Source organism: Zeus faber (assembly GCF_960531495.2).
Source record: "Zeus faber genome assembly, chromosome: 18".
Lineage (NCBI taxonomy): Eukaryota > Metazoa > Chordata > Actinopteri > Zeiformes > Zeidae > Zeus > Zeus faber.
The window spans coordinates 7,970,291-7,982,505 of record NC_137210.1 but is presented as its reverse complement, the minus strand read 5'-3'; the positions used below and the strand labels follow the sequence as shown (position 1 = coordinate 7,982,505).

At 47.3% G+C, this 12,215-nt stretch overlaps 1 protein-coding gene across 1 annotated transcript; it reads left to right on the top strand.

The window, feature by feature from the left end:
* The first annotated feature begins 489 nt into the window (after positions 1 to 489).
* LOC307244464 (rho-related GTP-binding protein RhoE) lies at positions 490 to 8,907 on the top strand. The gene is made up of 5 exons (XM_080019637.1): positions 490 to 740; positions 906 to 993; positions 5,389 to 5,498; positions 6,391 to 6,525; positions 6,875 to 8,907. Exons 1-5 carry the CDS (start codon positions 555 to 557, stop codon positions 7,121 to 7,123), a joined length of 768 nt encoding a protein of 255 aa, XP_079875763.1. The 5' UTR covers positions 490 to 554; the 3' UTR covers positions 7,124 to 8,907.
* Positions 8,908 to 12,215: the final 3,308 nt, after the last annotated feature.

The following is a 12,215-nucleotide window of genomic DNA, read 5'->3' as shown; positions in this document are numbered from 1 at the left end:
TACAATATTGATTTCTGAAAACATATACAGTATGTGTATGTACATATATATATATATACTAAAAATATATTTAGACATATTATTTGTGTGTATTTATTTTAGGAAGCTAAAGTATATATCAATTTTGTATGTGATATATTGTTGAATCATTTGGGAATCCCGTGTCTTGAGTCACGTCGCGGAATCTCCTCCACCGATGGAGCGCGTTACAAAGAACGGGCGCTGCAGTTCCACGCCGACAGCAAGGTGGACGCTGATTGGCTGAGCCTGTCTGCACGGCCCCCTCTTGGCCCCGCCCTCAGAATATTGACGTAGCATTGTGTGCGTGTGTGCGTGCGCGCGTGCGCGTGTGTGTGTGCGTGCGTGTGTGTGCGCGCGCGTGTGTGTGTGTGTGTGTGTGTGCGTGCGTGCGTGCGTGCGTGTGTATGCGTGCGCACGCGTAAGGAGCGGAGCGAAGCTAACTCAGCTCAGTCTGGCCCGACCTCGCTGCGGTGCGGAACGGCGTGATGTCCCTCTGAGCGCGTCACACACACACACACACACACACACACTGGATGAAGTTAATGAAGGGAAGTCAGACGCCCAAGCCCTCGCCTCCACCTCCACCTCCACCCAAGCCCTCACCGTCACCCGGGATGGATCCAAACCAGAGTGTCAAGTGTAAGATCGTGGTCGTGGGGGACAGTCAGTGTGGGAAAACCGCCTTGCTTCACGTGTTCGCCAAAGACTGCTTCCCCGAGGTACGTTGCGACCGTGGGCGCGGAACCTTTTTTATTTTAATTTTATTTTTTTTTAATTTCGGACGACCACGAGTGGACGTGGGGATTCCTGGACGTGCCCTTCCATTCATCTCTTAACAACTTTTAACAAAAATGCATTTCTCTGGCTGTTGTTTTGTTCTGTAGAATTACGTCCCCACGGTGTTTGAGAACTACACGGCCAGTTTTGAAATTGACACGCGGAGGATAGAGCTCAGTCTGTGGGACACATCAGGTAAGTCCCTTTAAATTACGTGTAATTCCTTTTTTCTGTCAGTGTACACTGCTTGGCGACCGGTTCCAAGAGGGTTTGGAAGTCAGAAGTTAAAAAAAATAAATAAACAACAAAAAAAAAACCCGGTTTATTTATTTATTCGTTCATTTCTTTAACCCTTAATTAACAAATTAAAAAATGTTTTTTAATTCTTATAACGGTGACCCGTGTTATGCAAGTGGAACACATTCCAAATTTTTTTTGAAGCCAGGCTGTGTCTTGTAGAACATACAGTAGGGATGGACCTCACGAGATTGGTGGTGGTGGTGGTGGTGGTGGTGGTTCCCCTCCTACTTTGCACACCTGCAGACAGCAATGCACAAACCGTTGAGGTGTGACTGCACACACACACACACACACACACACGCTCGTGCGCGCCGCATGCTTTAAGCCCCTCACAACTCCTGCAATCTAGAAATATGCAAGATCATCCATTTTCGCGGCTAGTGGGTGGTGCTGGTGCAACAGACAGAGATGCACTCCCGCGCTCTCACGTTTGGCTCTGTGTGGGAAGTGTTTGCTGACTTGGTGCTTTTATGACTTGGTGGTCGTGCGAAATGTTGCCCTCCGATCGCCGGGTGTCTCCGGGGGTGATCACCTCGGATGACCCCCAGCTGATTGGGGGGGTAAGCCGTCGCCGGGGCTTTATCCGGGACGTGGGTCTGTGACTACACCACAAATCAGGAACGGCGGTCCACGTCCATGGGCTACTAATGGATTCTTTCGGTCAAATCTAAGATGATGTTGGGTTCAGATGTTGAAAATGACCGTTTTGTGCTCGAATGCACCTTACAAGCAGCTCGTCCGCCACATTTTTAAGTACTTTCATCTTGACACTATTAAAGGGTTGAGCATGGTGTTGGCAGCCCAGTGCGGACCACGGCACAGACTGACCATTGTGAGCGGTGCTCAGTTGCCAGGGGCAGAGCATAGGGAGCGGTTCGCTCGTGTCCGTGAAGGCCAATTCCTCCCCCGGGGCTCGTCCCATTCTGTAGCAACCTGCGAATTTGGAATTGGAGCATGTTTGTTCACGAGCCCCCTCCATCAGCCACGCTGTGGACGTGAATGGAGCTCATTTAAGAAAGCCTCCCACGGAGTGGCTCTAATGACACGATAAAGGGGCGAGGGGAGGAGATCAGCCGGGTCTGCTTGGCAGGGTGTGTCTTTTTTTTGTTTCTTTGTTTTCCTAATGTGAAAAGGTGTTAATGAGCCTCCGCTTCCATTGTAGACCTCTTTATAGACGGGAGGTCGTTTAGGTCATCCAGTTCGAAAGCAGGTAGCGTACTACAGACAGCATGCTACAAACAAACATAGAAATTGACAAAAGAAGCACCAAGGAACATGTCCCCGGGAACGCCGTTGTCCCAAAACGGTGAGGAGGTCACTTGGAAGATACATTCAAACAAGATTTGAACAGCTTGGTCGCGAGCTGTGACACGACCAACCGTGTGATATTTAGGCCGATTGCAGACAGCGAGGGCGTCGGCGAGCGTAGTGTTATCGCTTGTTCTGAACTCATCCTCACTCGATTGTTGCTGGCGCACCGGCTCCCTAACTCCGAGCCAACCTTTGTCCCGTCTCCTGCGCCGAGAGCCCCTTTTGAGGGCAAGTTAAAAGCTTACAGAAGTCCCTCAGCCCCTCTGTCATGCAGACAGCTGTTCCCCCACACTGTTTGTACCATAAAGGAGAGCGCACCAAACGCCAGACATTCCTTAAATGGTTTTGAAGGTAAAAGGGTTTTTTTTTTTTTTTGTGTGTGTGTTTATTGTTAATCTCTCTATTGAAATTATCCATCAGCCATACCATCATCGCTGGTAATGTTGAAGCCTGAAATGATAAAGTCTTAACATGTTTTGTTTTTGTTTTGTTTTGTTCCCCCCCCCCCCCTTGGATTGGATGGCAGTCTTAACTTAGTGGCCCGCTCCTCGAGGCCAGACTCTTAAGTCTTCCTTGTCATCTACAGTAGACGCGACTCTTTCGCTCACTCTCAAAGAGCCCATTGTGTACAGGTCTGTCCTCGGGAAGCACTGCTTTTGTTCAAACACGGAATGTTATGTGGGGTGTGTGTTTCCACCTGTTCTGGAGGTGGTGTGTTCTGAATGCCGCCAGCCCAGGATTTGGTAGCGGAGTAACACCAGCCATTTCACCGCTATTCATTTTTTTGTTTTTGTCCCTCCCCCCCAAGCCTGTTATAACATTGTCACGGTAGCCCAACTGTTTTCCGGCGTTGGGAGCGGAATTCATTTTGCGTATATCCGCCGTTCAGCTTGTATGGCGGCGAGGCTTTGAAGCGGACGGCTGTTCATTCCCTCATTGAAAAACGATTCAGTGTCATCCTTCGGAGATGCAGCGATCCTCAGAATGAGCGAGGTCCCCGGAGAACACTTTCCCTCAGCACGCTGAAACATGTTCTTCCTCCCGTCAACGGGGGATTAATGTCGGCTCTCATTTCACTAGTCTCAGGGCTGTAAAGGTTTTGGGCGCCCCTTCCAAACGGAGGATGCAGCTGACTGGATGTTATTCTCCCACATGATAATATATATCCATAGGTGTCATTCTCGTCGAGCCGTCCTCTGTTCTCACAAAGGTTTTTCTTTGTGTTGGCCTTTAGAGAGAGTGTGAGTGTGTGAGTGTGTGAGTGTGTGTGTGTGTGTGGTCAATAGCTGGCTCAGGGCAACCATCGTACGGCTCAAGGCTGAGGGTGGGAATGGGGCTAATGAGCTGTCAGTCAACTTGCGGCTCCACCCGCCCCGCCCTCCATCTTCCTCCTGACTCCGTTACCCTGCGTGTCATTGTTTGTCTATTTCCTCATCATCCAATCAGCAGCGTGGTTCCAATAAACCCCCGAAACCTCTTCAGCGATACGGTCAGAAGTGATCTCGTCGGCATTCTGATCTCGGTCAGTACGCGGTCCCTCGCAGCCGAATGGGCCGGATTAAGCCCAGGTGGCTTAGTAGCAAGGGACGATGCACACATGGGTTGAATGTTCTTGATTTCCTGTAAATTTGTAAATTCCTAGACCCAAAATGGCCTTTGCAAAGCGGGCACGTGTGTGCACACATCAGCCCATCAGGCGTAGGCCTTAACTACAAATTGTATGGCTGACAGCCAAGTAACTGACTGACAAGTTGTGGAAATGAATCGACACAGAGCAATGCACTTGGGGTAAATTATATAATGCCACTTGGAGTTAAACACAGGTTGTTGAAGTACACAATGTCCCGGCAAACCGGTTTTCTTCTTGTCCAATCATCTCCCAAAGGAGAATTTGCCCCCCGGCAGCTTTGAAGTGTGTTGAAAGAGAAAAGGTCAATCTTACCAGATTTTATTTATTTATTTATTTTTCCCCAGCAAGGGTCTAGATGCATTCTGTATTCTATATGAGGTTCTGTGGAAGTAATTATCTTATCTTGTCCTTGTTTTCTTTGAACAGAAACAGGAAGTGAACCACTTTAGGGAAAAAGTTAGAAAAGTATCTTCAATTTGGCGTTGTAAAAAAAAAAAAAAAACGAGTCGCCCCCTCCCTTCCCCCGGTTTCTTTTGTGGATTATACCTTGTTATTATCGACATTCCTTTGATAGAGAAGCTCCACTCCCCCTCGAAACAGACTCGTTACAAAGGCACTTTTTGTGTTGTCGCCATTAAATAGTGCGAGTGTCAGCGCCACTTCAAATGCGGTGAAACCCCCGCCCCACGCTCCCCTTTCCTCCTGACGGCAATGATTAAATACAACCATGACTCTTTCCTTCCACAATCTCCAGGGGTTGATTTGTCTCCTGTCAGCTCTCAAGGGGTCGGAGGAGAACTCCTTAACTCCTCTTGTTTCTGAGTTCATCAGGGATCTCCGAGGGGCGGTGGGGTCCGGGGGGGGGGTGGTAGAGGAAGCTTGGTAATCTGGAGAAAACAAAATGCCAGAGATTCCTGGCATTGGCACAGAATTCCTCATGTGGAAGCTCAGAGACGTTGGTTGTCCGTCATCAGAGATACTTGTTATTGCGAAGTTTTGAGATATCACTAAGGTTACATTCCTCCGTTTGGAATTTTAGTGCTGCGAGCGTAAGCAATATCATTTTTCGGCCAAAAACTCACTTAAAAAATAATAATAATTAACCGTTTATTTGGACCCCCTGCAGATTCTAGTTCCTTGTTTAGATTAAAATACACCACCAGTATTCTCCGACCCAGTCATTTTCTTATTATGCGTATGGAGCAACGTATCGGTCCTAATGAGATTGATGGATCCCTGGATATCATTTCCTGAAATATCATATTTCAATTTTCTTTGTCTTGAAATGATTGATAAACATGAATTTTGACCCGTCCATGTCATTAAACCCATTTATTGTGTCTCTCCAGGATCTCCCTACTATGACAACGTGCGACCTCTCTCCTACCCTGACTCGGATGCCGTCCTCATCTGCTTCGATATCAGCAGACCGGAGACTTTAGATAGCGTGCTGAAGAAGGTGGGTGACTAAATCGGCTTAAGAGGCATGCTAGCTGTCCTGGAAGGACCTGCGTTCATTTCCCCCCTATTGGACACCCCACTCCTGGAAAGTGAATTTCCCCCTCATTGACATGGGACGACACCCTCCCCCTGACCCTTTCTAGAAAGGGCACTCTTTGTGTTGCTGGGTCAAGTACTTTTGTGAAGAACTCCACTGTGACAAAACTCCCGAAGGCTGCACCACAGAACACGGCCGGAGTTGTACCAGTGGGAGAAGGGGACGGCGCTGTTTTAAGAGTTGAGGAACAAAGGGGAATGTTAGGTCCCTCACCCCCTGACTCTCACGTGAGGTTAGGGAGGTACAACGGCCGTACTTTGCGCCCTGTGGAGCTGTTCAATGTCTTTCTCCCCTTTGACCCCTGTGATATCACTGGGATTGGAAGTTGTGTGCCCGCTGGGTGGAGTGGAGTGTGGTGTTGGCGAGGGGCTAAAACCCTAAAGGGAACATCATTGGCAGTCTGTTTCTCCTTGCTCGCCCACCCCCAATACTCACTCTCTTTATAAACCACACAGGCCTATAGCTCTAGTGACATGAGGATAAAGCTGGTCATTGTGTCGTGGGGGAAGATCATCTGGTTCAGAAAAGCATGTCAAAAGGCGGTGCTTCGCAGCATAGAACCGGCCTGGGAAAATCTTGTTTTCTATTTATGCAATTAAGGGGAATGAGTTTTAACAGAGGGTTCCTCTGTGCTTGACGATGACTGTATAGCCGGGCAGTGGCATCAAGGTAGCTGAGTCACCCGGTAAAAAGGAAAACAATATATATCGAATTTTTCGTTTAAGTCATGATTTCCAAAGTGGAGTTTGCTTTAGTCCTTTAACACTTTATTTTCTCTTTCGCGGTCTTCCAGTGGAGAGGCGAGATTCAGGAATTCTGTCCGAACACCAAAATCCTACTGGTGGGATGCAAGTCCGACCTCCGAACCGACCTGAACACGCTGGTGGAGCTGTCCAATCACAGACAGACGCCAGTGTCATATGATCAGGTAAGCACCAGCCGTTGACCATGCCCCTAATATGCATTTTTAGCAAACCAATTCATCCATTTATTGACTTTAGAATGACTCATATCAATATAAAACAAATCAAAATTGGATGGAACACAATTGACCGCAGAATAGCAAAATGTTTGGCTGCATTGCAATCAACACCAAATAACACGATAGAAAAACTGTTGGAGGAAGTACGATTTTTCCACCCGTAGGCAACTATTACGTACACCCTATCACTAGGGTGTACCCTAGTGATAGGGTGTACGTAAGATACGGAATAGCCAAAAGAGGTATGAGCACGGACATCAGCTAAATGTTATCGTCCATGTCTTTCCTGGCGCAGGGCTCAAACATGGCCAAGCAGCTGAGCGCCCCCTACATCGAGTGTTCCTCCCTGCAGTCGGAGAACAGCGTCCGCGACATCTTCCACGTGGCCACGCTGGCCTGCGTCAACAAAAGCAACAAGAACGTCAAGCGCAGCAAGTCGTCCCGGGCCACCAAGAGAATCTCCCACATGCCGAGCAGGCCCGAGCTGACGGCCGTGGCCTCCGACCTGCGCAAGGACAAGGCCAAGAGCTGCGTGATCATGTGAAAAAAGGACTGTTTTGGACAGTGTGCCGGTGGAGGTGGGGGCACGAGATGGGGAGCGGGCACAGTGCACGGAGCCAACCCTGTTTGCCAAGAAGCGAGGAACGGTGGGGCGCTCAGCACTTTAAATCATCTGGATCCACCCCCTGCCCTTCCCGCCCCCCCTCCTCGATCTCGATCAAGCTCCAACCAAGAGAACCAAGTTGCCCTTTATGAGTGCCACGGGATAGGCATACCATTGACTGGAGACCCCACTGGGGGTCCAGGAGCTGGAAACAACCCCCACAATCCTCAGAGAGACTAAGGTTCTGCATCTTGTGATGTTGGGGCCACAGTGTGGCCACAGCGGGGCTTGGGAGCGCTCTCTCCTTGGCTTGGTCTTCTGCACTCTCCCGTTCACATGGAAAGGACCTCACGTTTTTTTTTTTGTTTTTTTGTTTTTGCGCTCGAGATTAACAACCCTGGAGAAGAAGCCGGGCCTAAAGCGGAGTCGTGTTTTTACTGCTGTTGCTCGGAGGAGAATAATAGTGGGGGGGGGGGGTAGTAGATGAAGACTACAAAATTATTAATATTTAAAATTGCTGTCGCCCCCCGCCTCCCGCCGTCCCCCTCCCGCCCAAAAGCATGTAAAAGATGGCAGAAATACGTATCTGTGGGAGGCAGACGGGTCTCTTGCACTGAACAACAGTGGCAGAAACACTGTGCTTCACGTCGTGTCCGTCTTTAGCGGATTCTCGCTTCTCTTCGTGTTTTTGTTCTTGCTGTGACGAGTTTGCCGAATGGGATGTCTGTCCGCTCTGATCTTAAAGCCTTCTTTTTCAATGTGCCCTTCTCCTTTTTCAATATCACCCTGGAATTAATTCGTACCTCAGCATCTGATCCCGTATTGATTCCATCTATTTCTTGTCGCCAAAGAAAATAATCATGTGTTGGGAGGTGGGGCTGTTGGTCAAAGTGCTCGTAGAATCGCGCGCTACACCACCTTGGGTCGAGATCGAGTAAAAGTCGAACGCTATCGTAACCTATTTCTGTGTAGCGTTGGCGTCCCCATCCTTTTTGCCATTGGTCTGTTTTTCCAGTCATCTTATTTTTCTCAGATGTGTCTGTCGTTATGAAACCAGTGCCTCATGCAGAGCATCACCTTGGGGGCGAAGGGGGCGGGGTCTCACTGCCGAAATGCCGACCGGGAGGAAGCAGCGTGGTCGTTGCAGAAGAGCTCATCCACTCTCTGGCTATGCAACCCACATACTTTGGCTATGGTCCAGAATAGCCGCCGACATTTTTCCTTTTGTCACTGAAAGTGCTGGTTATCGTTCCACGTGTGGAGGAGGTGCTGTCACAATGTTGTTGTTGTTTTTTTTTGTTTTGTTTTTTGTTTTTTGTTTTCTTTCTCTCCTCTGCCTACTCCCGCTCTCTCCCAAGGCTGAACTTGACTTCTCAGCACTTCATGGAGTTAGGCAGGTGTTTAAGTAGCTCATCCATGAGAGCACCACCCACTTGTTGACCTGTCGCACCCTTGTTTTCATATCAAACCAATGCAATTTCACGACGGCCCTGTCAGTGTCTAATGTCTCGCTTACCGAAATTTCCCAAAGGCAGTATTATCAGCTACCGGGTGTATGCTCTCAGAATATACTGAATTAACATTGAAAAGGTGTTAGCTGTAGATGTATGTTTTAATTGTTTTTGTTGTTGTTGTTTTTTTTCATTTGTATGTTTGTATGATTTCATGTTGCCACAGTATTTATTGAATTTCTATATTTTTCTCCCATTGAAAATAAAGTTTGATGTACAGTAAAATAACGTTTGTCAACATTCTGTTCTGCTTCCATCCCAATAAATGGGTGACTTTAAAAAAGGGTTTTAATCAAAGGGCGTCACATGGTAACAATAGATAAGTTAAATAACTTAACCCTCATCAATAAGTACATATGAATAAGAATATGAGCCGCTTGGACCGCTGTGAAATCATCACTGTAGCAGTCTTAAATTTCCTAAAATATACTGTGTCAAGTATAATTACTTGATTAAGTTACTATTTTACTCCTGGAGATGTTGATCCCATCTTGGATTGATCGGAGCTGGGAGGCTCCTCGATGAGTGAGTATGATTGGGACATTTCGTGGGGTTGTGCGTGGTGGCTGTCCGCTCAACGGATCAGAGCGACGGAATGAAACGTATGGTGTGCTTATCTGGCGCTGGTGTCTGAGGAATGCAGCACGCTGTCCAAACCATCACGACGGATTATGGACCAATGTTGCAGCTGTGAAAGCGTCTCTTTATGTTTTTGTTTTTCTCAGATCTCTTCCGTTTGCATTTATCAAGCTGGTTTCCATGTGCACTGTAGCAGACTTTACAATCAAGCGGACAACTTGAATAACATGAGTAATTTGCTTGGTTCCACATACACATTTTATATCCAATTCATTATTTCTAGTCTGCTTTTGCTACCTTAGTTTTCAAAGTGGTAATCTGTGAGATTATCTCGTTAAAAAAATCCCATATTTGATCCGTTTTTCCGTTGGCACTTTATAAGAAACAGCCATTAAATATATTTACGTTACGCATGTGCTCCTCTATACGCTGTTCACGTGGTTGGTGGTGGGGTCCGCCACCAACTATTGGGGGAAATGTGTGGCTACCTCATGCAGAGCAGTTGTCTTCACTGTCGAGGTTTTTTTTTTTTTTCTTTGCGTCAGATGCTTCTGCCGCTCACCAGTTCAACCTCTCTCTTTGGCTCATGTCCGACCCCACTCAACGTCAAACGTGTTCTCAATTCAGAGATGACCTAATGTATGATCCGCTATCGCACATGTCTGCTGGAGCCTCGTATGTTGAAGAATTAGTCATAAATTAATTTAAATAGATTACCTTTCTGGATCCTGCATGTTGCAATGATATGATTCCAAGGCTGTACCTTTCCACAGCAGCTTCTCCATTCACTTAATCGACGGTGCATATATTGGGGCTGAAAGGCTGGATATATCAAGTGATACGTATTCTAACACTGAGTTGAATTCACCTCAATGATATATGCTGTTTGGCGGCCGTCTCGCAGCCCTGCCGTATTCACTGCCGAAATGATCACATGTAAGTGAATTCACAAGGAACCCTTCCCGCTCTGCGCGGCGGACGTTCTCACCAGCGAGCGTACTATTCTTTATGATTAAAGCAGTAATGTGAGAGAGGATAATCTTGGCTGAGTGCTTTTTTTTTGCACGGATCGAGCAATATTCTACTCATCACGCATTTCCACTCTGCTAACCCCCGTGCTTTCAGCCTATTCCCTACTGCCCCCCGTTTGAAATCTCCCAGGATGCACTGGTGCAGCTCGCGCTAAATTGGTTTGCAGACTTTTTTCTTCTTTTGAGACTAATCAAACTCACTTGGCCTGAGACAGGGAGGCGGAGGCTCGCTCACTTCCGAAAGGAAACTGTGAGTGCGCCACGTTGCGGGTTTATGGTTTTAATTCAGTATTGATGGAGAGAGGCAGCACTGAAAAGAATTTAATCATTCACACAGACTTTAAGAAACATATGGATGTGACATCGACAATGGCCTCGTGGTAATTGTCCTCATGCCGTAGCCTGAATAACCTGCCGCAGTGTTTTTGAACTTGAAGTTATGTGTTATAAGGAAATAAAATAATAAGGAAAAACAGTCATTTTGCAATGGAAGAAGTAAACCCCCGCATTCTTCAATGGAATTGTTTCCCGTCCTCCTCCTTTCCGTGAGAGCAGCACCCGCGTCGTTTGACAAGCGGGTCTGTTTGTGATTGCGTCTCGGTATCTGCCCGGAGGGAGCCCAGACTTTCTCTCTGTGGGAACCCATAGATGAGCGGCCGCACCGCATACGCATACCGCACGGCCTTCCCGTTTGAGACGATGAACGGCCGAGGCTGAGAAGACGCGAGTAAACGAAAGAGAAGTTTTTTGTTTCAGGTCAGGGGGTTCCGTTATGTCAGGCCCGAGCTTCTGCACGTTCCCCATTGGAGGACGCTTCCAGCCGGATGATCGAGTGAGACAAACGCGGCCCTCGCGTTTGAGATCGTCGGCATGTGCAAGTGTGCGAGTCTATTCCATTTCTTTTTAAATCATCATCATCAACATCATCAGCATCATCATCATCATCAGCCGTACGGTTCCCATCACGAACCCAGCCCTCTCCACGTTCTCCCGGAGACGGTCGAGGCGCAAACGGAGTCGTTGCTTAACATGCATGTATTCAAGCAGGGATGATACCGGAACACACCCAAAAGCAAAATGCATCAATTTCCATAATATTATTCCGTACATCTAGAGCCGTCCTTTCCTCAACAGGATATGTGCTGCGAGATCAAACCTGTTCAAGTAAGTGCTGCTGTTTTATTAATGCGCCGCTCTGCGTGAGCACTTGAGGAATGCCATTAAAGAATAGTTTTTTGATATTTTTTTTATGTCACCAGTCTAAGACGTCTGGAACCCAAAGGAAAAACAAAGCTTGGAGAGGGTGGAACCTGGCTGCGAAGGGCTGTTTTCTGGCAGGAGAGTTCTGGAGTCCTCTCAGGTCCTGGCTTCTGCAGACAAGTGGTGTCATCAGCGTATAGCAGCATTTTATTTATGGAACCTAGATGAACTAATCCTCGATCAACTCCAAAGTCAGGCTAATTTAATCCTCCTTAAAAATTATTTGAATTGTTCATTTATAATTTCACAACATTATTTTTTAAACCATTTATATATATATATACATCAATAATCTTTTGTAATCTTGCTTTTATTTTCAATAAAATTGGCCCGTGCATTTCATTTCAGTCAGGCAGATTTAATCCTTGCTGTTGCAACCCAGCCTTAATACTGAAGATATAGGCTCAAGCAGGCTGTGTTTTAAACCTAAAAGGGCGGGTTTCTTGAGCGCCTGCCAAAAATTACTTTGTTGAGGGGTGGTGGAGATGGGAAGGGACTTAGGTGGAACCCGCACCCATCAGCAGACGGTGCTTGGCAAGTTTAGGGACGATGTCTTCTGGCTGTTGTTCGTATTCAGGCCTCGCCAAGCCCTGAAGCGATGGGGCGGTGGAAAGACCAGGGAGTGGAGAGAGAGAGAGAGAGAGAGAGAGA